Raw genomic sequence first — 25,644 nt, 5'->3', positions numbered from 1 at the left:
TTGAACAAGCGTACGCTAGAAGAGGTGGGAATGAGATCCAAACCAATTTTCTGTAGTGTAGTGGTTATCACGTTCGCTTTACACGCGAAAGGTCCTCAGTTCAAAATTGGGTGGAAACAAGTGGAGGCATGTTAAATATAAATGCTGCAATTCGCTACAAAACCCTTACTTTTAAGACAGGTGAAGGCCATCGTACCAAGGAGCTGTAGGCAGACTGCCATGCCGAATGACACTAGGTGGGTGCCGTCCAAATCAAGTTTCCGTAGTGTAGTGGTTATCACGTTTGCTTTACACGCAAAAGGTCCTCAGTTCAAAACTGGGCTTAAACAAGTGGATGCATTTTAAATATAAATGCTACAAAACCCTTACTTTTGAGACAGGTGAAGGCCATCGTACCAAGGAGCTGTAGGCAGACTGCCATGCAGAATGACCTCTGTTCTGTTGTTTGTGGAATTTACAGACTGTCACACTGCTTGCAGAGCAGATTATGGGAAGGAGCCATCTTCTAAAAAGCATATGCACCGAATCAATAGGTTTTGTAGTGTAGTGGTCATCACGTTCGCCTAACACGCGAAAGGTCCTCGGTTCGAAACCGAGTAGAAACAGTGGTTGGATTCTGACAGAAAATTTAAACTGTTTGCCACACTAGGTGGTAGCAGCGCTCATTTCCATTATATGCTTTTTAATAAGCGTGCAACTAAAGATTTATGTCTGCAAACTGAGGACTTGTTTTTGTAGTGTAGTGGTTATCACGTTTGCCTCACACGCGAAAGGTCCCCAGTTCGAAACTGGGCGGAAACTGTGAGTGTTTTTTGCAAAAATTTCGTATGCGATTTTCTGTTGAGCAGGTCAGTACACTTGCAGGGATGTTTGTGGTTTAATCTCTTTAGAAAAGGACAAAAATAAAACAAATGACCATTGAGGTTTCCTGTGAAGTAATATAAAATGTTCGGTCTGCCAACAAAATTAGCAGCTTTTTGCCATGTTAAAAACACTGGGCAGTCTATAGTTTCAGTCGCTTTTGAACAAGCGTGCGCTAGAAGAGGTGGGAATGAGATCCAAACCAAGTTTCCGTAGTGTAGTGGTTATCACGTTCGCTTTACGAGCGAAAGGTCCTCAGTTCAAAATTGGGTGGAAACAAGTGGAGGCATGTTAAATATAAATGCTGCAATTCACTTCAAAACCCTTACTTTTAAGACAGGTGAAGGCCATCGTAACAAGGAGCTGTAGGCAGACTGCCATGACGAATGACACTAGGTGGGTGCCGAATGACCTCTGTTCTGTTGTTTGTGGAATTTACAGACTGTCACACTGCTTGCAGGGCAGATTATGGGAACGAGCCATCTTCTAAAAAGCACAAATAGGTTTCTGTAGTTTAGTGGTCATCAAATTCGCCTAACACGCGAAAGGTCCTCTGTTCGAAACCGAGCAGAAACAGTGGTTGGATTCTGACAGAAAATGTAAAGTCTTTGCCACACTAGGTGGGTGCAGCGCTCATTTCCTTTATATGCTTTTTAATAAGCGTGCACCTAAAGATTTATGTCTGCAACCTGAAGACGTGTTTGTAGTGTAGTGGTTATCACGTTCGCCTCACACGCGAAAAGTCCCCAGTTCATAACTGGGCGGAAACTGTGGGTGATTTTTGCAAAAATTTCGTATGCGATTTTCTGTTGAGCAGGTCAGTACACTTGCAGGGATGTTTGTTGTTTAATCTCTTTAGAAAAGGACAAAAATAAAACAAATGACCATTGAGGTTTCCTGTACAGTAATATAAAATGTTCGGTCTGCCAACAAAATTAGCAGCTTTTTGCCATGTTAAAAACACTGGGCAGTCTATAGTTTCAGTCGCTTTTGAACAAGCGTACGCTAGAAGAGGTGGGAATGAGATCCAAACCAAGTTTCCGTAGTGTAGTGGTTATCACGTTCGCTTTACACGCGAAAAGTCCTCAGTTCAAAATTGGGTGGAAACAAGTGGAGGCATGTTAAATATAAATGCTGCAATTCGCTACAAAACCCTTACTTTTAAGACAGGTGAAGGCCATCGTACCAAGGAGCTGTAGGCAGACTGCCATGCCGAATGACACTAGGTGGGTGCCGTCCAAATCAAGTTTCCGTAGTGTAGTGGTTATCACGTTTGCTTTACACGCAAAAGGTCCTCAGTTCAAAACTGGGCGGAAACAAGTGGATTCATTTTAAATATAAATGCTACAAAACCCTTACTTTTGAGACAGGTGAAGGCCATCGTACCAAGGAGCTGTAGGCAGACTGCCATGCCGAAAGACACTAGGTGGGTGCCGTCCAAATCAAGTTTCCGTAGTGTAGTGGTTATCACGTTCGCTTTACACGCGAAAGGTCCTCAGTTCAAAATTGGGTGGAAACAAGTGGAGGCATGTTAAATATAAATGCTACAAAACCCTTACTTTTGAGACAGGTGAAGGCCATCGTACCAAGGAGCTGTAGGCAGACTGCCATGCCGAAAGACACTAGGTGGGTGCCGTCCAAATCAAGTTTCCGTAGTGTAGTGGTTATCACGTTCGCTTTACACGCGAAAGGTCCTCAGTTCAAAATTGGGTGGAAACAAGTGGAGGCATGTTAAATATAAATGCTGCAATTCGTTACAAAACCCTTACTTTTAAGACAGGTGAAGGCCATCGTATCAAGGAGCTGTAGGCAGACTGCCATGCCGAATGACACTAGGTGGGTGCCGAATGACCTCTGTTCTGTTGTTTGTGGAATTTACAGACTTTCACACTGCTTGCAGGGCAGATTATGGGAAGGAGCCATCTTCTAAAAAGCACATCCCTCGCAACAATAGGTTTCTGTAGTGTAGTGGTCATCACATTCGCCTAACACGCGAAAGGTCCTCGGTTCGAAACCGAGCAGAAACAGTGGTTGGATTCTGACATAAAATGTAAACTCTTTGGCACGCTAGGTGGGTGCAGCGCTTATTTCCTTTATATGCTTTTTAATAAGCGTGCACCTAAAGATTTATGTCTGCAACCTGAAGACGTGTTTGTTATGTAGTGGTTATCACGTTCGCCTCACACGCGAAAAGTCCCCAGTTCGAAACTGGGCGGAAACTGTGGGTGATTTTTGCAAATATTTCGTATGCGATTTTCTGTTGAGCAGGTCAGTACACTTGAAGGGATGTTTGTTGTTTAATCTCTTTAGAAAAGGACAAAAATAAAACAAATGAACATTGAGGTTTCCTGTACAGTAATATAAAATGTTCGGTCTGCCAACAAAATTAGCAGCTTTTTGCCATGTTAAAAACACTGGGCAGTCTATAGTTTCAGTCGCTTTTGAACAAGCGTACGCTAGAAGAGGTGGGAATGAGATCCAAACCAAGTTTCAGTAGTGTAGTGGTTATCACGTTCGCTTTACACGCGAAAGGTCCTCAGTTCAAAATTGGGTGGAAACAAGTGGAGGCATGTTAAATATAAATGCTGCAATTCGCTACAAAACCCTTACTTTTAAGACAGGTGAAGGCAATCGTACCAAGGAGCTGTAGGCAGACTGCCATGCCGAATGACACTAGGTGGGTACCGTCCAAATCAAGTTTCCGTAGTGTAGTGGTTATCACGTTTGCTTTACACGCAAAATGTCCTCAGTTCAAAACTGGGCGGAAACAAGTGGATGCATTTTAAATATAAATGCTACAAAACCCTTACTTTTGAGACAGGTGAAGGCCATCGTACCAAGGAGCTGTAGGCAGACTGCCATGCCGAATGACCTCTGTTCTGTTGTTTGTGGAATTCACAGACTGTCACACTGCTTGCAGAGCAGATTATGGGAAGGAGCCATCTTCTAAAAAGCACATGCCATGATATCACGTTCGCTTTACACGCAAAGGTCTTCAGTTCAAAACTGGGTGGAAACAAGTGGAGGCATGTTAAATATAAATGCTGCAATTCGATACAAAACCCTTACTTTTGAGACAGGTGAAGGCCATCGTACCAAGGAGCTGTAGGCAGACTGCCATGCCGAATGACCTCTGTTCTGTTGTTTGTGGAATTTACAGACTGTCACACTAGTAGTTATAACCATTCCGCTTATGTCAAAATGATTTATGACCCTATGATTGACAGGTGGGCGGGGCTAACCTTTGACCTTCCGGAGGGTGTTCCGGAGGTCCTTTGATGTAGGGATTAACCTTTGACCTTCCGGAGGGGTTGTTCCGGAGGTCGCTTAATTTAGGGATTAACCTTTGACCTATCGATCGATCAAGTTGACAGTTGTCTTTACCCTATTGACCTTTGTATGATATATGGAGTTGCCAGTTGTCTTTGCCAGTTGTCTTTGCCCCATTGATTTTGACCTATTGACCCCGGGGGGAAATAACTTCTTGGTGTGGGAAATCCCCTCCGTGTCGGGGTGAGAAAATAATTTTTCTAATGTCGCATATAGATTAGAATAGATTAGAATTACAAAAGTAAAATCATCTTACCGTTTCACTATGGTGAAGAATTGGATTAAAGTTGACAGTCTCCGCACTGTGTGTGTGTGCGTCTGTCTGTGAGTGTGTGCGTGTCATCCGATATCCTGGCATTCCTGAGCACGCTATATAAATGGGGATAGTGAGAAAAGGTTTTTCTAATACTCTCACACTAAAGTTGAAAAGCATGCTGCTCCTTTAAAAGTATATGAATGAAATATTTATAAAATTTACATTTAGTCATTTACAATTTTCACACTAACTAAAGTTGAACACATTGATCTTTTAAAAAGTATATAAATGATTATAAAAAATCTTTTCAAAACAAAAATAAATATCTTACTAAAAATCTACTGAAGCAGTCATTTCAGATTAAATAGGTTTAAAGTTTTTAAACACTCTGTGTTTTGACACTCTGTGATTCAGAGTGGTGGAGGAATGTGTGTGTGTGTGTGTGTGTGTGTGTGTGTGTGTGTGTGTGTGTGTGTGTGTGTGTGTGTGTGTGTGTGTGTGTGTGCGTGTGTGTTTCATGACACCCTCCCTCCCCTCAGTCTCTCAAACACCAGCGCATGACAGCAATGGTCTCCGCGCTAAGTGTGTGCGTCTGTCTGTGAGTGAGACACCACCCTATTCCTGCACCCCCTGCTGGGGGGTGAAAGTGAGAAAATATCTCCCAGTAACTAAAGTTGAACAACATTGTTCATTTAAAAGTATATAAATAAAATGCTTGCATCATTCATTGTAAATAAATAATATTCCAATTATAGCAGTCCAAAAATAAAAATCATCTTCCATTTAGACTGTTGAAGAAGCTATACAGTATGAACGGATGATCAGAAATAAAATCATAACGTGTTTCATGCAGTTTACGAACCGATGACAAAAATAAAAATCAGCTTACCGTTTCAGAGTACTGAAGAATTGGATTAAAGTTGACACTCAAAGCGCTAAGTGTGTGTGTGCTTGCAACACTGGGAGATGTATCCATGGACCGTCTTTAGCACCTGTTGTTTTCACGATTCATACTAATTTATGGTCGCGAGCATATCCTGAAAAACAACAACTGTATAGAAAAGACTCAAAGGAGCCGGTACCGCTGTACGTGCCACTTCACCCTACCGATACGCTTTCCAATTAAAAAAAATCGTATCTCAAGAGAGGAGTGTCTCTTTTGTGACAGTTTTGACCTTCTATCCGTGAAATACGGCGACAAATGTTGGATAGATCTCTGAGAACGACCTCTCTGTGAACTCGCCTGTACCATTCATAGAACACGCGCGCCATCTAGCGGACACACATAGTTATATCTTTCCCATACATTTTCACTGCATCTCAGAATGTATATATATATATATAGATGACGGCTCGAACCCTGGCAAACCATATCTTGTCCAAACTTCAAGACTGCACAGCTCAACTCATCAACATGCAAAACAGTGAGTATTTTCTCTTTGTAATTCTTTTATGCTATGGTGTTTTAAAGATTGTTTTTTCACATAGGGTGTGAAACAATAGATGTGAATTTTTAAATATGTAAAATTATATTAATAAAGTATGATTTTTAAAAATATCTGGGTACAGATATTAAGTATCATAAACTATGATTTTAAAAATATAAAACAAATGACCATTGAGGTTTCCTGTACAGTAATATAAAATGTTCGGTCTGCCAACAAAATTAGCAGCTTTTTGCCATGTTAAAAACACTGGGCAGTCTATAGTTTCAGTCGCTTTTGAACATGCGTACCCTAGAAGCGGTGGGACTGACGTCCAAATCAAGTTTCGGAAGTGTAGTGGTTATCACGTTTGCTTTACACGCGAAAGGTCCTCAGTTCAAAACTGGGCGGAAACAAGTGGATGCATTTTAAATATAAATGCTGCAATTCGCTACAAAACCCTTACTTTTGAGACAGGTGAAGGCCATCGTACCAAGGAGCTGTAGGCAGACTGCCATGCCGAATGACCTCTGTTCTGTTGTTTGTGGAATTTATAGACTGTCACACTGCCTGCAGGGCAGATTATGGGAAGGAGCCATCTTCTAAAAAGCACATCCGTCTCAATAATAGGTTTCTGTAGTGTAGTGGTCATCACATTCGCCTAACACGCGAAAGGTCTTCGGTTCGAAACCGAGCAGAAACAGTGGTTGGATTCTGACAGAAAATGTAAACTCTTTGGCACGCTAGGTGGGTGCATCGCTTATTTCCTTTATATGCTTTTTAATAAGCGTGCACCTAAAGATTTATGTCTGCAACCTGAAGACGTGTTTGTAGTGTAGTGGTTATCACGTTCGCCTCACACGCGAAAAGTCCCCAGTTCATAACTGGGCGGAAACTGTGGGTGATTTTTGCAAAAATTTCGTATGCGATTTTCTGTTGAGCAGGTCAGTACACTTGCAGGGATGTTTGTTGTTTAATCTCTTTAGAAAAGGACAAAAATAAAACAAATGACCATTGAGGTTTCCTGTACAGTAATATAAAATGTTCGGTCTGCCAACAAAATCAGCAGCTTTTTGCCATGTTAAAAACACTGGGCAGTCTATAGTTTCAGTCGCTTTTGAACAAGCGTACGCTAGAAGAGGTGGGAATGAGATCCAAACCAAGTTTCCGTAGTGTAGTGGTTATCACGTTCGCTTTACACGCGAAAAGTCCTCAGTTCAAAATTGGGTGGAAACAAGTGGAGGCATGTTAAATATAAATGCTGCAATTCGCTACAAAACCCTTACTTTTAAGACAGGTGAAGGCCATCGTACCAAGGAGCTGTAGGCAGACTGCCATGCCGAATGACACTAGGTGGGTGCCGTCCAAATCAAGTTTCCGTAGTGTAGTGGTTATCACGTTTGCTTTACACGCAAAAGGTCCTCAGATCAAAACTGGGCGGAAACAAGTGGATTCATTTTAAATATAAATGCTACAAAACCCTTACTTTTGAGACAGGTGAAGGCCATCGTACCAAGGAGCTGTAGGCAGACTGCCATGCCGAAAGACACTAGGTGGGTGCCGTCCAAATCAAGTTTCCGTAGTGTAGTGGTTATCACGTTCGCTTTACACGCGAAAGGTCCTCAGTTCAAAATTGGGTGGAAACAAGTGGAGGCATGTTAAATATAAATGCTGCAATTCGTTACAAAACCCTTACTTTTAAGACAGGTGAAGGCCATCGTATCAAGGAGCTGTAGGCAGACTGCCATGCCGAATGACACTGGGTGGGTGCCAAATGACCTCTGTTCTGTTGTTTGTGGAATTTACAGACTTTCACACTGCTTGCAGGGCAGATTATGGGAAGGAGCCATCTTCTAAAAAGCACATCCCTCTCAACAATAGGTTTCTGTAGTGTAGTGGTCATCACATTCGCCTAACACGCGAAAGGTCCTCGGTTCGAAACCGAGCAGAAACAGTGGTTGGATTCTGACATAAAATGTAAACCCTTTGGCACGCGAGGTGGGTGCAGCGCTTATTTCCTTTATATGCTTTTTAATAAGCGTGCACCTAAAGATTTATGTCTGCAACCTGAAGACGTGTTTGTTATGTAGTGGTTATCACGTTCGCCTCACACGCGAAAAGTCCCCAGTTCGAAACTGGGTGGAAACTGTGGGTGATTTTTGCAAATATTTCGTATGCGATTTTCTGTTGACCAGGTCAGTACACTTGAAGGGATGTTTGTTGTTTAATCTCTTTAGAAAAGGACAAAAATAAAACAAATGAACATTGAGGTTTCCTGTACAGTAATATAAAATGTTCGGTCTGCCAACAAAATTAGCAGCTTTTTGCCATGTTAAAAACACTGGGCAGTCTATAGTTTCAGTCGCTTTTAACAAGCGTACGCTAGAAGAGGTGGGAATGAGATCCAAACCAAGTTTCCGTAGTGTAGTGGTTATCACGTTCGCTTTACACGCGAAAGGTCCTCAGTTCAAAATTGGGTGGAAACAAGTGGAGGCATGTTAAATATAAATGCTGCAATTCGCTACAAAACCCTTACTTTTAAGACAGGTGAAGGCCATCGTACCAAGGAGCTGTAGGCAGACTGCCATGCCGAATGACACTAGGTGGGTACCGTCCAAATCAAGTTTCCGTAGTGTAGTGGTTATCACGTTTGCTTTACACGCAAAATGTCCTCAGTTCAAAATTGGGCGGAAACAAGTGGATGCATTTTAAATATAAATGCTACAAAACCCTTACTTTTGAGACAGGTGAAGGCCATCGTACCAAGGAGCTGTAGGCAGACTGCCATGCCGAATGACCTCTGTTCTGTTGTTTGTGGAATTTACAGACTGTCACACTAGTAGTTATAACCATTCGGCTTATGTCAAAATGATTTATGACCCTATGATTGACAGGTGGGCGGGGCTAACCTTTGACCTTCCGGAGGGTGTTCCGGAGGTCCTTTGATGTAGGGATTAACCTTTGACCTTCCGGAGGGGTTGTTCCGGAGGTCGCTTAATTTAGGGATTAACCTTTGACCTATCGATCGATCAAGTTGACAGTTGTCTTTACCCTATTGACCTTTGTATGATATATGAAGTTGCCAGTTGTCTTTGCCAGTTGTCTTTGCCCCATTGATTTTGACCTATTGACCCCGGGGGGAAATAACTTCTTGGTGTGGGAAATCCCCTCCGTGTCGGGGTGAGAAAATTATTTTTCTAATGTCGCATATAGATTAGAATAGATTAGAATTACAAATGTAAAATCATCTTACCGTTTCACTATGGTGAAGAATTGGATTAAAGTTGACAGTCTCCGCACTGTGTGTGTGTGCGTCTGTATGCGAGTGTGTGCGTGTCATCCGATATCCTGGCATTCCTGAGCACGCTATATAAATGGGGATAGTGAGAAAAGGTTTTTCTAATACTCTCACACTAAAGTTGAAAAGCATGCTGCTCCTTTGAAAGTATATGAATGAAATATTTATAAAATTTACATTTAGTCATTTACAATTTTCACACTAACTAAAGTTGAACACATTGATCTTTTAAAAAGTATATAAATGATTATAAAAAATCTTTTCAAAACAAAAATAAATATCTTACTAAAAATCTACTGAAGCAGTCATTTCAGATTAAATAAGTTTAAAGTTTTTAAACACTCTGTGTTTTGACACTCTGTGATTCAGAGTGGTGGAGGAATGTGTGTGTGTGTGTGTGTGTGTGTGTGTGTGTGTGTGTGTGTGTGTGTGTGTGTGTGTGTGTGTGTGTGTGTGTGTGTGTGTGTGTGTGTGTGTGCGTGTGTGTTTCATGACACCCTCCCTCCCCTCAGTCTCTCAAACACCAGCGCATGACAGCAATGGTCTCCGCGCTAAGTGTGTGCGTCTGTCTGTGAGTGAGACACCACCCTATTCCTGCACCCCCTGCTGGGGGGTGAAAGTGAGAAAATATCTCCCAGTAACTAAAGTTGAACAACATTGTTCATTTAAAAGTATATAAATAAAATGCTTGCATCATTCATTGTAAATAAATAATATTCCAATTATAGCAGTCCAAAAATAAAAATCATCTTCCATTTAGACTGTTGAAGAAGCTATACAGTATGAACGGATGATCAGAAATAAAATCATAACGTATTTCATGCAGTTTACGAACCGATGACAAAAATAAAAATCAGCTTACCGTTTCAGAGTACTGAAGAATTGGATTAAAGTTGACACTCAAAGCGCTAAGTGTGTGTGTGCTTGCAACACTGGGAGATGTATCCATGGACCGTCTTTAGCACCTGTTGTTTTCACGATTCATACTAATTTATGGTCGCGAGCATATCCTGAAAAACAACAACTGTATAGAAAAGACTCAAAGGAGCCGGTACCGCTGTACGTGCCACTTCACCCTACCGATACGCTTTCCAATTAAAAAAAATCGTATCTCAAGAGAGGAGTGTCTCTTTTGTGACAGTTTTGACCTTCTATCCGTGAAATACGGCGACAAATGTTGGATAGATCCCTGAGAACGACCTCTCTGTGAACTCGCCTGTACCATTCATAGAACACACGCGCCATCTAGCCGACACACATAGTTATATCTTTCCCATACATTTTCACTGCATCTCAGAATGTATATATATATATATAGATGACGGCTCGAACCCTGGCAAACCATATCTTGTCCAAACTTCAAGACTGCACAGCTCAACTCATCAACATGCAAAACAGTGAGTATTTTCTCTTTGTAATTCTTTTATGCTATGGTGTTTTAAAGATTGTTTTTTCACATAGGGTGTGAAACAATAGATGTGAATTTTTAAATATGTAAAATTATATTAATAAAGTATGATTTTTAAAAATATCTGGGTACAGATATTAAGTATCATAAACTATGATTTTAAAAATATCAGTCTGCATATGTACATTTTAAAAAATCACATCAGTCTTTATTTCCATGCTTATGGGGTTATGCTACGGTGATTTAAATATTGTTTTCACATGGTGAAAAACAGTAGATATGATTTTTAAATAAGTAAGATTATATTCATAAAAGTTTGAAATTTAAAAATATGGAACATTGGTGTTTTTTTTGTTTTGTTTTTTAAATCACACCAGTCTGCATACCCATGCTTATGGGGTTATGCTACGGTGATTTAAATATTGTTTTCACCTAGGGTGAAAAACAGTAGATATGATTTTTAATAAAATGCAACATCACATTCATTTATCATAAAGTTTGATTTTTAAAATATGGACCATTGGTGATTTTAAACCAAATCAGTCTGCATATCCATGCTTATGTGTATTAATATGGATTATCATCGGATGTACTGCTTATGTGAAACTTTTTATGTGAAAAAGCTTTTATTATGAAAATCATGGATCAGCCGTCGGCTTACCGCAACATACTTCACTCTTCTACGAATGCTATTTGTGTGTTATAATGCAGCGCTATCTTTTAATGTGAAAAGACGGTGATATATACAGCGTTATAATTTAGTAAACCGATCTTTCGGATAGCTAACCATGCGGCATGGTGATAGAACATGTGTGTTGGTTAGCATCTCGTGCTACGCTGCTAACGGATCTCACACATTGTTATGGGCGCTATATCATTTTGCTTTTGTCTGTATATGTTTCAGAAAAACATTGCTGATGCTTCTGACGGTATACTGGTATATATTTTACCAAATAATCATCGTTTTAAACACTTTCTGAAGCGTCACATTCAGGTATGGAATGGATATGGTTGCCCATGAGTTCAAACAACATCCAGTTCACAGACAAATAGCGCCCCCACAGGCCCGGAGTTCAAACAACATCCAGTTCACAGACAAATAGCGCCCCCACAGGCCCGGAGTTCAAACAACATCCAGTTCACAGGCAAATAGCGCCCCCACCAGTCCCGGAGTTCAAACAACATCCAGTTCACAGGCAAATAGCGCCCCCACCAGTCCCGGAGTTCAAACAACATCCAGTTCACAGGCAAATAGCGCCCCCACCAGTCCCGGAGTTCAAACAACATCCAGTTCACAGGCAAATAGCCCCCCCTAGTGCCCTGAAATGATATACAATGCACTCCTTACTGTGATAGGTCATCCTATGGTTGGAGATGATTTTGTTTAGAGCAAATTGTTTTAATCTAGCTATTTAAATGCTGATGTGATGTATTTAAATTTTCCAAGTTGTATGATTCATAAATTATAGGTGTGTGTGTGTGTGTGTGTGTGTGTGTGTGTGTGTGTGTGTGTGTGTGTGTGTGTGTGTGTGTGCGCGTCATCAACCATATAAAACGGCCCCACCAGGCGGCTTCAAATCATAATATGTTTTTCCCCCTCAGATTCAAACGTCGAGCGGAACGCCTTTGATGCCATTAATTCATGTGAGAACTTATTTTCTATTCTTTATAAATTAAATGTACCAATTTTTATGCGTCTTTATTTATTAATTTTAATTTATTTTAAGTTTTACTTATTTTTAATTCGTAGTGGCTACGCATGGGTTTGATGGAGACAGCACTGCCAATGGTAAGAACAAGATCCACCTTCAACGTAATGTTTTACGTTTAAGGAAATCTAACGTTTTATTTATTTTATAGATTTCATCCAATTCGTCACACAGCCTGGATTCCCGGTGGTCGACCTTACTGAAGACGAGAATGAACAAGACACCATCGTCGTAACAGATAGGCGAGACATAGTCGGAGATCAAATAGTTCCTACCCCCACAGCTTTAGACCAACCAAAGAAAAAGACTAGAAAAACGAATTATTCTGTACCCCCATTTAGTCCTGAGCTATTTAATGGTGAGGCTATCTACATGTATTAAAATTTAAACTCAAATTTGTCATACCATTATGATTGATTGTTATATTTCCATACAGCAGGTTCGGATAGAATCCATGATGATGATGATGACGATGTGACTGACTGGGGTGTGGCTCAACTCCACGCTTGGGATCAGAGCTCTTGGACGAGCGAGCGTGGCGAAGCGTCGAACGCCGGTCAGACGCCATTTCATTTTCACCAATCGTCGGAAGAGATCGATGTTGAAGAAGTAGCGCTGACCCCTCAACCAGTCGATGAACCATCCAACGATAAGCCTCTGATTCGCCAGCTCATTAATTCAATAGATGCATTTCGCAGTGAGTTTCGTGAGGCGAATGCGGATATAAACAGGAAAATTGATGCAAATTCTGCAAGGCAGGAAGAAAACCATAGCAGAATAGATGCCTTACGTAACGAGCTACGATCCTTTCAGCCAGAGATACATAGCAGATTCGATGTTCAGGATCGTTTTTTTCAGAATGTGAGCGATGAAATATTTCACCGCATCCATATTATCCGATTAATCATGGATGAGGATTCTGATATAAACGAGCATATGTCAACGCAACACCATAGTGAAATGCTGCTCAGGCTTCGTCTTCTCCATACCCTCATAGATGAGATGTCTGCTACAATTAATAGTTTACTCACGATCCATTTTGTACCGCGTTAGATCATGTATTGATTGTTATATACACTCTTTGATTTTATACTCTTTGATTTATATTCCTTTTATATACTCTTATTATATTACATGTATACACTATGCTATTTTATCTATGCTCTATGATTTTGTAATATCTCACGTTTTATACTCTGTGATTGTTTTATACTCTGTGATGTTAGTCTGAATTTCAAAAATGGATGGATCAAAATACTTCTTTACAGACGCTCGTCAATCAGACCAATCTGACACAGAACTGTCTCCGGATGAGCTTGAAACGATAAGTATGCTTCCAGATTCTTTAGAACAGTATCTTAATGTAGAATCGTCACACCAATCTGCTGATTTGGATCTTTTTGAATTAGCTGTAAATCCAAATATGAATCTCTATGACCCACCCATACAACACGGTGCAGGGTTAAATACCGCCGAACCACCCCCAGATCCTGACGACGATAGTGTAGAACATCCTACCGACGATGATAATACTTTCCGCGAAGGTAATCCTCCTACACATGAGCGATTAAGTCCCCTCGACATTGATGCGTTGATTCGCCGGGGTGGGTTCGTTAACGGATATCACGTTTTACCACGACCTCGTTTCAATAGCGTATCGTTGAGAAGGAGCATGAATCTGAGAGTCATCAACTCTGCAGATCTGGCCGATTATCATCGTTACTTACACGACACACTGAGCGGGATTGTTACTTTTGCTAGAGATTTTGGTGGGGATGTACCCGTGATTAATTTGACCGTGTCAGCCTCCAGTCTACAAATACCCATCAGCGCTGTTTTAACCGATGGAAATAATTATGACCCCAATTTGCTTTACGACCAAATTGAAAAAGTTTTACAGAGCAACGATCAGTTATTATCGGACCAGGCCGTTGAGATAGAAGCTACCGTTGTTATGAACAGGCAAGGAGGTGGGGGTCAACGACGTAAACTTATGGATCTGGCCATTGGTGAGGTGATCAAAAGAAAAAAAACAGTTTATTTTGCCCCACAAATATTTCGAATAATTTGTGCTTCTCCATTTGTCTCGCCCGTTTTCTTAACCCACAACACCCGAGACCGAGTTAGAAAATCTGGCTACCACCATCCAAAACAGTGCAGGCTTCTCAATCCAAGATCCAATCGCTTTTAGCGACATAGCCTCATTTGAACGAGCTCTAGGCATTAAAATTGTCGTATTTCACAGATCTAACGCAGCTGTCTTAGAAACGTACAAAACTTGTGATGAACCCCATCCGAAAACGGTGTTCCTCTATCACCATAACGATCATTACTACATGATAACGAGTTTGACAGGGTTCATCGGTTCGGAATACGTATGCGAATTTTGTTACAAAAGTTACACCAGTCGCAGAGACCATCGATGCAAACACGTCTGTAACGTATGCTTCGACTCAGAATGTTACACCTACCCTAAAACGACCATACACTGTCTAGATTGCATGCGTTACTGTAAATCGAGCTATTGCTTCGAAATGCATAAAAAAAACCCACCTCCGGGTCACGAAAACCCCGCCTGTGATCTTATAAAATACTGTAAACTATGCAACAGACGCTACCAGGTTAAACCGGGAAACAAGAAAACCAAACACGTATGCGCTCCGGACAAATGCGACCATTGTCGCGAAATTCTGGTGGACGAGGGAGAACACCAATGCTTCATACAGCCCCTAGCGCCTAAGGAGTTTTGCGAAAAATACATTTTCTACGATTTTGAAACGCGTTATGAAAATGGGAGGCACGTGGCTAATTTTGTTTGCGCGATCACGTTCCAAGGGGAGAAATTTGTAGCTCGCGGTACAGGCTGTATAGCTAAGCTAATCAAGCGCTTCAGACAGCCGCGATATGAAGCCTGCTGCTTCATTGCTCATTACGCCTCCAGATTTGACTCCTTTCTCATTCTGGAGTATTTCTGCAAAGCTGGGATTGCCATCGAGGTTATCATGCAGGGATGTAAATTAATCCTTATGTATGATGAAACGTTTTCGCAGCGATACCTCGACAGTTATTCATTTTTCCCCGTTTGCCCTAGCCAAAATGCCAGCTGCGTTAGACTTGACGACGACTGAAAAAGGCTACTTTCCACATCTTTTCAACAGAGTGGAAAATGCGAAGTATTTCGGACCTTACCCCGACAAAAAGTTTTACAACTACGATAACATGTCGGATAAAGACCAACAAAAGTTCGATGCCTGGTACAGCACGGTTGAGGGTAAGTTCTTTGACTTTAAGAAAGAACTGTACGAGTACGGCGTTAACGACGTTGTGTTATTACGCGAAGGTTGTATGAAATATCGCCAGTCGTTCATCGAATGCACCAAACTTGACCCTTTCAGTTTTACGACGATCGCTAGTTGTGCGATGGGGATCTTCAAAACACATTTCCTTAAGAAAAATACGCTGGCTCTCACGCATAACAAAGCGTACATCCGACAGAGCAAATGCTATTCATCTGGTTCAATAGAATGGCTGGAGTATGTCAAAAAGACTCGAAACGTCGACCTACACCACGCCTTGAACCATGGCGAAGTATCCTTCGGTAAGTACTTTTTAGACGGTTACTACGAACAGAACGGGTTGAGGTTTGGCTTAGAATACAATGGTTGTGTACACCATGGACACTGCTGTCGCTTTGAACCCCATCAGACACACCCCTTGTCGCGAGTACCTTACGGGGTTCTCAGGAGACAGTTTGACGATAAGGTCGAAATTCTGCAGAAGACGGTTTGCAAATCGAGGTTCTTTGGGAATGCGAATGGAGCAAAATGAAAAAGACCGATCCCTCCGTGATAGAATTTATGGACAATTATTCGGCCCCCGAGAGATTGAAACCGCGAGACACTCTGTTTGGTGGTCGAACTAACGCTTATAAACTCTATCACAAGGTGACCGAAGATGAAAAAATAAGGTATCTCGATTTCACCAGCCTCTACCCCTTTTGCCAGGCTAGGAAAAGCAATCCGATCGATCATCCACAAATCATTTTCAAAGATTTTGAACCGATTGAAAATTATTTCGGCCTTATCAAAGCGACCGTGTACCCTCCCCGCAAATTACTGCACCCGGTTCTCCCTTACAGATGCGAAGGAAAACTCATGTTCCCGTTATGTAGAACTTGCGCTCACGAGCAAAACCAGACCTCAACCTGTACCCACACGGATCAGGAAAGATCGCTGTCGGGCTGTTGGGTCAGCATCGAGCTTTTAAAAGCCGTCGAGAAGGGTTATGTGGTAGCCAAGATAGACGAGGTTTGGCATTTTCCTCAGCGGTCAGACGCATTGTTTGGCGATTATGTCAAAACGTTTCTGCGTTTGAAACAACAAGCGTCAGGGTATCCGTCGAATGTGGTCACGGAGGCTGAGAAAGAGACTTACATCCCTGAGTATTTTGAAAAAGAGGGGGTTCAACTCGACCCCGAAAAGATCAAGTACAACGCCGCCCAGAGGGCAATCACGAAATTGATTCTCAATTCGCTTTGGGGTTGGTTCTCGTTAAGACAGAACCTGCCTCAAACGACTCTGGTGAACGACCCCGAAGATTTCACCAGAATCGTTTTTGGTAATACCGACACACTGTCCTATTTCACATTCGTCTCGGACGACGTAGCTCTCGTTCAGCATAAACCTGACAAAGACGATGTTTGTAAGGCGCACGACGTTAACGTGTTTCTAGGAGCGTTTACAACGGCTCATGCACGACTGGAATTGTACGAATTGATGGACAGACTCGGCGACCGGCTTCTTTACTCAGATACGGACTCCGTCGTCTTTGTGTCTAGGGAGGGGGACTGGGAACCGCCTCTAGGGGATCATTTGGGGGAGCTGACGAGCGAGCTAGACGACGGCGACTTCATAACGTGTTTTTGCACGAGCGGGCCTAAATCTTATGGGTACAAGACGGCCAAAGGTAAGACGTGCATGAAAGCTAAGGGTATAACATTGAATGCAAAAAACTCCCGAGCCATCTGTCTGGAATCCCTGATTGGTCTGGTTGACGGTTATGTGACGTCGCAGGATAGCGCCAAACACATCCTGGCTCACACCGAAAATATTGTGAGGAATAAAAAGACTCTCACATTGCACAACAAATCAGTCGTTAAAAAGTTCAAGGTGGTGTATAATAAACGCAGACTTTTGCCCGATTTCACCACTCTTCCTTATGGCTACTGATCAGGTGATGCACAGAGGGTCTCAGGTTGTTTCCGATTTTGATTTCAGACTTCAACATCCATTTAGTTGTGTTATAAGTGGGCCGTCCAATTCTGGAAAGTCTTATTTTGTAAAACTTTTGTTGGAAAAGGGTTTGACTATAATCTCCAAGAAAATTTAAAACATTGTATGGTTGTATGATTGCTGGCAGCCTTTGTACGACGATGTACTGAAATTGTACGACATTAAATTTGTGCATGGAATACCCGAGAGTCTGAATGACGATGATTTACTCATAAAACAAATCTTCTCATCGTGGATGATTTGATGCAGCAAGCTAGCGCCAACCTGGAACTCCAGCGCGTATTTACGCAATATTGTCACCATCGGAATCTCAGCAGCATCTATATAGTGCAAAATTTATTTGCACAGGGTAAGTCCAGTCGAACCATCAGCTTAAACGCCAATTACATGATTTTGTTTAAAAACCCCAGGGACGTCAATCAGGTAGCGATGCTAGGACGACAAATGTACCCGGGAAACACAAAATACTTTATGGAATGTTATCACGACGCGGTCAACCGATCTTTCGGATACCTATTGATAGACTATAAAGCTAAAACTCCGGAGCAGTACCGTCTCAGAACAGGATTGCTGTCCGACCGTCAAGTGGTTTATATCCCGAAAAAAAGAAGAACGTGATAAATCGTCATGTCCGCCAGACTTTGTAAACATCTGCCGGTGTTAAAACTGCTACATAAAGCGTCTCCTAAACAACGACGTGTTATTTTACAATCGGTGTCCGACGAATTCATTTTATCGCTGTGCGAATTGGCGCTAAACATCCTCTACGGCACGATCCCGGTCAATCGCCAGCAGTACCAAAAACTGAAAAAGAGAAAAGCGGAAATCAAATTTGTGGCCGATAAAAAAATTGGCATAGCGGCCAAGAAACGAGTCATCAACCAAAAGGGCGGCTTCCTTTTACCTTTATTAAGCGTCGCCGTCCCGTTCCTGACAAGCTTGATAGCCAATCGATAGGATGGAGTACGCTGAGAAGATGTATTTAGTCCCGCAGCATCAGCTGGATAAGATGAAAACTGAGAATGTACGCGAGAACATTCAACAGACTGTGGAAAACGATTTGGACGGTGCCATAAGAAATATTTTACATCGCACCGATTTGAATCCGTACGAAAAAGCCAAACTTTACACCAATACCCTAAGCAGGTTTTTGACCATCGTTAGACAAGGGGATCGTGAGAGCGGGGTTTTAACCCTCTCGTTACCCCATAGTGACCCTGAGCCTAAAGATGCGCAAACGCCAGCCGCTCCCCGCACTGCTAATGTTGAAGACGGTGTTGCTGAGGGGGCTGTGGAGGACGAAGTGCTGAAGAATGTCCCTTCGAGAAGCGTGAAAAACAGTAGATACATATTAAACAAGATGTCTAAAGCTAAAGGACTAAGCGGGTGGAACGAATCGGGGGAGTTTGTGTTCAAGGGTAAAGTCGTACCAGGTTCACACATGGTTGATTTGTTAAAAAATGTGACGGCCCCCCAAAAGGTTCGGGATGACCGGAGACCTCTGGGATGGACGGAGTTTCTACAGGCTTTTGGCGAGTTAAACATTCCTTTTTCTACAGTGCCGAATCAACAGGTCAGGAGCGTGATTAAGTCTCTAAAGAGTAAACCCGCCACCCCCGCCACCACACCCGATGTTAGACCTTATAAAAAGGCACGGAAATATTCATGCTACAGGACTCCGAAAGACTCTGTGTTTAAAATATCGACCGGTGATCCGAGGCAATGGTTGGAATTTTAACGAATGTATCTTACGATTAAATAAAGACGATAAAAAATAAAATGTTTTAAGATTTTTTATTTATAGATCAAACACGTTTGCACACAGGATGACATTTTATCATTACACACATGCGGTCTTAATCTCTTCACAAATAGGGATACCATTTTATCATTTTTAATATAATCGTCGGTGTATAGTTTCAACACACGGTCATAGTCACAACCTTTAGTTAAATGATATAGAAAAAACAAACAGTGCTCCCCACAGGTATTGGATGAATAATCCTGGACTTGTCTGTCGGAATATAATACTTGGGGGTGGTTGGTCGCTAGAAAGTGATCGATGCTGGTTGGGAAGCGGGTGCTGTTGGGTGGATTGCCAAAGCTGTCGAAAAAACAAGCGGGCCCCTCTTCGGGTAAATAAACGGCTATCCAATGCTCACCGGGTAGCCGAGCGGGGTCGGTGTTAATGATCCCCATCGCAGGTAAGGTCCTCACAGGTTTTTTGGGTAGTTGATCGCTCGGTAGAACCCCAAGAAAATGTGTTCTGCACGTCATTTTATCCACGATAGCTGTGAGTTGAAGCGTGTTCATCTCTCAATAGTAATCGATCAGCACCTGTCTGCGGTTAGACACTTCAATGAGAGAATCAAAAACGGCGTAAATGATTAAGTTAACGGTATTTGGCAGCGGTTGTCTGAAACGAGCTTCGACTCTGATATTTCCGGACTTGATGAGCGAAATGTGCTGGCCACACTCTTCATCCGGGGTGAGGTTAAACGCATAAAGCGTGTATCCGTTTATGAAATCGTTACTGTCGATACAGAGTGCGCGGTCTTTAAGGTGTCTACCGGTCGCCATCGAAAGCTGATAAAATTCACGCGCCGCCACACCGGCTTCGAAATTAGGTTGTAGAGGTTTAGCGGGGAATTGCTGAGAATCGACGTAGACGGCTAAGAACTCCAGATTGTAATGTTTGAACGCAAATGGATTTTTTGTGTAGGATCCGGTGAATGCATCGTTGTCGACCATGGCGATGATGATAGACTTTGGCAATGTTCCTAAAAACAGATTTTCTTGATTCAGAACACGAGACCCAGTAGGGATTGAGAACGTTTTTAGACAGACCCTGTCGACGGCGTACTTGGCCGTTGTTGACAGTAACGCCTGTGCGTGAGCCAGTCTCACCGGGGGTGATACAGACACTTTCTTGACAAATAGGGATGCCGCCGTTATATTTAATTTGTAAGCAATGTCGTCGCCCCTCATCAGGCAGAATTCATCTTTTGCTCGAATAAATCGCAACTTAACATCCACCCCATTCAGTAAAAGTTTCTCCTGGAAGAATATATCGGCGTGTATGGGGGTAAACAGTTCCACCTCCCTGCTCCGGCTGGTATAGGTCGCCCTCTTTGTCAGTCCCGCGTTATTGCCAGGGGGGTCATGCACATCCATCTGACCCGCCGAATCTTTGTGAAACAACGATGTGGAGAACAGAGATTCCAACGTATCCTTACCGTAGTTGAGCAGACTCTCTATGATACAGCGATAAGGATAGGTGCTTGAGCTTTGAGATATCAGGCGATCACCCAGGGTTATGTCGACTTGCGAAAATATTGTAGCGCCCGGGTAGTTAATGAGTCCAACCCTAGCCGGATGCGGGATATCGTCTCCGTCAGGCTGCGTGATTTTCACCCGTAGATAGAGCATGGTGTTATTGAGATCCATTTAATCATCCCCGTTTCCCGCGATAAAAAACTCTATCGGGGCAGAGGGCGAAAGGGCCGATAACGGAGCTACTTCTAAATAGCTGTTTTTCTCGATGATGGTCTGTGTCAGAGGTACCGTAAATAAGTCCAGCTCGGACTTGATGCACTCTCCCGACATACGATGCAGTAACGCCATGTTAGAATATGGTTTTTACCCCTCTCTTGACCGACGCGTTTCGCCTAACAGTCTTCTTACGCTTTCTACGTACGAGTGAGCGTTTGTTTGATACATGTGTTGTTTTCTTCCTTTTCACCCCCGATTGACCACGCCTTCTCACACCGGGAGGTTTGGACGTTCTCTTACGTGCCATGACCATCAGACCAGATCCGCCTTGAGCTTTAGCATCATTGTCGTGGGAACGCATCAATACATTTGAGAAGACGTCGGATACTATATTTTTAGCAGCCGATTTTAGGTGGGGCTTTGCAATGCTGAAGCCTCTTTTTAACAGAGGTACGGCCATCCTGAACAGACCTCTAAAAATACCCCCTAAGCCGCTACCATACATAACCCCTCCCCTGGCATAACCCGGTAAAGCTCCCCCGGCTTGGTTTTGATAGTAGGCGACATAGTCCGGACTCTCTCTAGGTCTATAATGATAATTAATTTTTTGGTTTAAAGTGTAGTTTTACGATGACTTTCCCGTAAGTGAAGGGTACCGGTTTGTTTTGATCGTCCTTAACCTCTATGGTGATGTCAGTGATGTGATCCATGGCGATCGATGCGTAATGCGGCTTGTCGTATCTAGCAATGACCGTCTTGTTGGTTTTACCCGATATATGTACGCATCTCAAAAGGGGTACGTGAGAATCGCCGACCACTGGATATTGGATAATGTCCGTGTAGACGTAGAGTGTGTAGAACCCTGCGTTGATGTCGCATTGATGGGGGGCGTACATCATAATGGTTTTCGTCAAATCTGTTTCTTTATCGTAGCTCGATTGTCCGAGATACCCGCCTTTCGCTAATCCTAAAATAATGCCGAGTCTCCCTCGGAAGTAGAGTGAAACGTTGGGTTTTGCCACCAGAAACAGTTTGTTTTTTATTTCATCATGAGTCAATACCCCATGATTTAGGATAAGTTGATTTATAACACGTACGTTGGCGCGAATATTCGGGTAGTACCCTCCAGCTATGTTTAATTGCTTCGCTGTGTTTTTTTTAACCGTATCACCATCCGACGCAATGTTTAGGGTGAAATATCCTTCTTTGTCGTTAAAGCTATACCAACTTCTAGGATATTCGATTTCGACTAGTCCGACTTGCCAGGGTCCTTTCAAGCTTATAGCTTTTGGTAGTCTGGTTGTATAGCTGGATATTCGATTTTGGGGGTAAACCCACGACGATGCATTGCATGGTAGCGTGACGTAGAACCCGTGCTCGTCCATGATGGTATGATCTCATCCGTTATGGTCGATGCGTTTTAAGGAGATTGCAAGTCCACCACAGTTTTTTTATCTACATAGCTGTTGAATTTTGAAGGCCATCCTAGCCATTTCACTAAAACAAGCGTAGGTTTGCCTTGTTTTTTCTGACCTAAAATCTTTTCCACCTTAAAAGATTTGTTTTTACTCACAATTATTTTTTGCAGCTCTTTTTCATAAAAAAACCCTTCAAGGACTTCGCCGTCATAATCGCTGAGTCTGTAGACCGGGGGTTGGCGCGGGATACATGAGGATACAGTGAAAAACACTTCTGTGTAGTTCTGCTCATAACCTTTGGCAAACGGACCTCTCACTTTAGAAATCCTGACGACGTCGCCGACTTTGAACTTTAATACGGGTTTCTCGGTCTTATTCTTCTTTACATCCCCATACAAGTTTTGAAACACTTGACCCTCATTGACTCTGCTGACGTCCACGGGTCTCATTCTGATACTGCGATGATAACTGGTATTGTACCCTTGAATAATGTCCTGTAAAACATCTATGTATCGTCGTGAATTGGTAGCCGTTAAAAATCTCCACATGCGACTTTTTAACGTTCTATTAAATCGTTCAACGACGCTGGCTTTCAAATCGGTAGCGGTAGCGAAATGATTAATGTCATGCTTTTTCATGAGATTTTGAAAATGTTTGTTAAAAAATTCCTTCCCCTGATCCGTCTGCAATTTCTGTGGGACACGCCCCTCTTCGAGTATAGACTCGAACGCTTTGGTAACCTCAACCCCGCTCTTATTCTTCAACACCCTGGTCCACGCGTGTTTGGTGAAAACGTCCACGCAGGTCAGCAGATATTTATGACCGTCATTATCCTTGGCATAAGCGGTCATGTCGACCAGATCAGCCTGGAACTGAGTATCGATTCCGTATACAACCACCCTATTTCGTTTGTATTTTATCGGCGCTGTTTTGTGTAATGTGTAAGCATCCTCACCAGCCAGCCATTCTGACACCTGTTTATCGCTTAGGCGGACTCCGCTATCTTTTAAGACGGCATCTTTTAATCGTTTTTTACCCCCTAAAGAACCTGGGTTGGACGGTGTATAATAAGCCTTTTTCATGAGCTCGGACATGATGATGATGATGTTTCACCCGCTGTGAAAGAATGAGAGGTACGGATGATTTGAATCAATCTTTTATTAAAAAAATATGGATATAATGACGTTACAGAATATACAGGCTAAGTAAAAATGGTTATAATGACATGTCTGTACACGCTAGGTAAAAAAAATGAATATAATACAACAAACATTAAGTAAAAATGGATATAATCATGCTACATGCACACTCAAGGTTAAAATGAATATAATACAACATAGTAAAAAAATGGATATAATGACGTTACAGTCTAAGTAAAACGGATATAATACAACGGTCTAATCACAATCTAGCCAGAATAAAAGGTCGCGGAACACAAACATGTTTCTGTTTAGGACATAATCGGTAAACAGTTCAATAATTTGGTCGACGTTGTTAATCAATTGACGACGTTCGACCATCTCCTCATCATCAGTGTCTAACCCCTTTGACTTTTTGACCAAATGGATACATACATCAACTACAAACGTGAACATGGATAACGTATCATAGACACCGATGTCAGACTGTGAACCGTACAGCCAATCGAGAACCTGTTTTATCACATAGAATACTTGTTCGTCATCGTCAAGACATGCGGAGATCATAGAGCACCATGTATTGTTACGACCCAGACCTCTTACATTTATCATCATTTTCTTGAGATTGGTCTCACGTGTACTGTCGTCATCATCACGTAAAATTTCAAACGGGGAATCGGATGCGTCCTCAATAATCTTGTTCATAAGACCGATGATCTGGTCTTTGTAATGATCTTTAAACATGGATGCTATAAAGTGTGTTATACTCCCCACAACGCCCATGTCGGAGGAGGTTTGGTCACTCCCCATTCACGATGGAGAGACCTTCCCAGAGATCAACGACGTCGTAGATGATCTCCTTGCAGGGTTTGTCCAGAAGTCTCCCCCTGATTTCTTCTAGCTTGGCTGTGATGAATGGTTCGTCTTTTAATTCATGCAGAATACCCCCGACTGTTCCTTGAATACGGTGGGGTCGAGATTTTAACCCACACCGGTTGAGGATAATAGTAATGATGGTATGAAAATTGGGTTTAAACAGCTTGCCTGACAGTTCATCAAAGTGTGTGTCGAAGAAGTAGTTGGGAGGGTCAAACAGGCAGGAATGCTGCAGCTGGCTAGGATGATCAATCCCACACCCCTCACATTCCTCCTTGAGCTTATCACCAATGAGATGTTGCAACAGCACCACGACCGCTGCTTTTATGATTTTGAATCCAACGTCGCTGAAACATCCGTCTGTAGCATCTAAATTGGGTTTAGCATCGGGGTCGTTGCGTCCGTCGGACTCGTAAGTCAGGTTGTGAGATCCAAGCTTTTTGTTGGATGGTGGTGAAGGTTTAGTGCAAGCGCAGTCGCACTCGATCTCCAAATCCCAGTCTAAGCGACGTTTGGTAGTTTTAGTCTGAGCCCAGTCGTTTTCAAAGCACGGTGCCAAGGCTATGCGACGTCTGGTAGTTTTGGCCGGGGGCCAGTCTTTGTGGAGACCCGATGGTCCGGCGTCGTCGGTCAGAATATGGTCGGTCACGCTATCGTCAGGGTCGAGAATGTTGCCGAAAGAGATACCGCAGCTGCACACGTGTGTGGGTTCTGGACCTCCGTCTTCAGCCATGGTTTATATGTGTTTGCTCGGGAGGGTCTGGTCGCTGGAATTTATGAGGTTGTAGAAGAGGGCGGAACGTTCTAGAATTTTAACCACGGTTTATAAAGACGCTTGGGAGGGTCTGACAGTCGAGCTTTAGGATGACTGTAGTGAATGGGCGTGGATGGCTTAGTAAACGAACTGCTGCGCGCGCATCTCTCGGGGTGGAACAGCAGCACTTTGATTTTGTTGTATCCGTCGTGCAGGTCACACAATTTGAACATTTTGTTGATGGCTGAAAAAACACTAGTCAGCAGATTCAGATCGCACCAATTGAACACAAATTGCATTTCGTACAGATCGTGATGCTCGTTAGGCCGGATAACTCCTGATCGAGTGCTGTCTAGCTTTGTCTTGTCTTTACAGCAGAATATGTAGA

General features: G+C 42.6%; 1 protein-coding gene and 8 non-coding genes across 9 annotated transcripts; 8 read left to right on the top strand and 1 right to left on the bottom strand.

The window, feature by feature from the left end:
• The first annotated feature begins 728 nt into the window (after nucleotides 1-728).
• trnav-cac (transfer RNA valine (anticodon CAC)) lies at nucleotides 729-801 on the top strand. The gene has a single exon. It is a non-coding gene; the product is annotated as a tRNA-Val (tRNA).
• Nucleotides 802-1,067: 266 nt separating this feature from the next.
• trnav-uac (transfer RNA valine (anticodon UAC)) lies at nucleotides 1,068-1,140 on the top strand. The gene has a single exon. It is a non-coding gene; the product is annotated as a tRNA-Val (tRNA).
• A 967-nt stretch (nucleotides 1,141-2,107) lies between these two features.
• Nucleotides 2,108-2,180, top strand: trnav-uac (transfer RNA valine (anticodon UAC)). The gene has a single exon. It is a non-coding gene; the product is annotated as a tRNA-Val (tRNA).
• Nucleotides 2,181-2,815: 635 nt separating this feature from the next.
• On the top strand, nucleotides 2,816-2,888 carry trnav-aac (transfer RNA valine (anticodon AAC)). The gene has a single exon. It is a non-coding gene; the product is annotated as a tRNA-Val (tRNA).
• A 670-nt stretch (nucleotides 2,889-3,558) lies between these two features.
• trnav-uac (transfer RNA valine (anticodon UAC)) lies at nucleotides 3,559-3,631 on the top strand. Its single transcript has one exon. It is a non-coding gene; the product is annotated as a tRNA-Val (tRNA).
• Nucleotides 3,632-6,501: 2,870 nt separating this feature from the next.
• trnav-aac (transfer RNA valine (anticodon AAC)) lies at nucleotides 6,502-6,574 on the top strand. The gene has a single exon. It is a non-coding gene; the product is annotated as a tRNA-Val (tRNA).
• A 670-nt stretch (nucleotides 6,575-7,244) lies between these two features.
• On the top strand, nucleotides 7,245-7,317 carry trnav-uac (transfer RNA valine (anticodon UAC)). The gene has a single exon. It is a non-coding gene; the product is annotated as a tRNA-Val (tRNA).
• A 435-nt stretch (nucleotides 7,318-7,752) lies between these two features.
• Nucleotides 7,753-7,825, top strand: trnav-aac (transfer RNA valine (anticodon AAC)). Its single transcript has one exon. It is a non-coding gene; the product is annotated as a tRNA-Val (tRNA).
• A 12,068-nt stretch (nucleotides 7,826-19,893) lies between these two features.
• On the bottom strand, nucleotides 19,894-21,024 carry LOC143715747 (uncharacterized protein F54H12.2-like). Its single transcript, XM_077207483.1, has one exon. It carries the CDS (start codon nucleotides 21,022-21,024, stop codon nucleotides 19,894-19,896), a length of 1,131 nt encoding a protein of 376 aa, XP_077063598.1.
• Between the last annotated feature and the right edge of the window lie 4,620 nt (nucleotides 21,025-25,644).

The sequence above is a fragment of the Siphateles boraxobius genome, unplaced genomic scaffold (assembly GCF_051911475.1).
Source record: "Siphateles boraxobius isolate OS27281-9 unplaced genomic scaffold, OSU_SipBor_1 6, whole genome shotgun sequence".
NCBI classification, from domain to species: domain Eukaryota; kingdom Metazoa; phylum Chordata; class Actinopteri; order Cypriniformes; family Leuciscidae; genus Siphateles; species Siphateles boraxobius.
The sequence above is the reverse complement of the archived record's forward strand: the minus strand, read 5'-3'. Positions and strand labels throughout refer to the sequence as shown.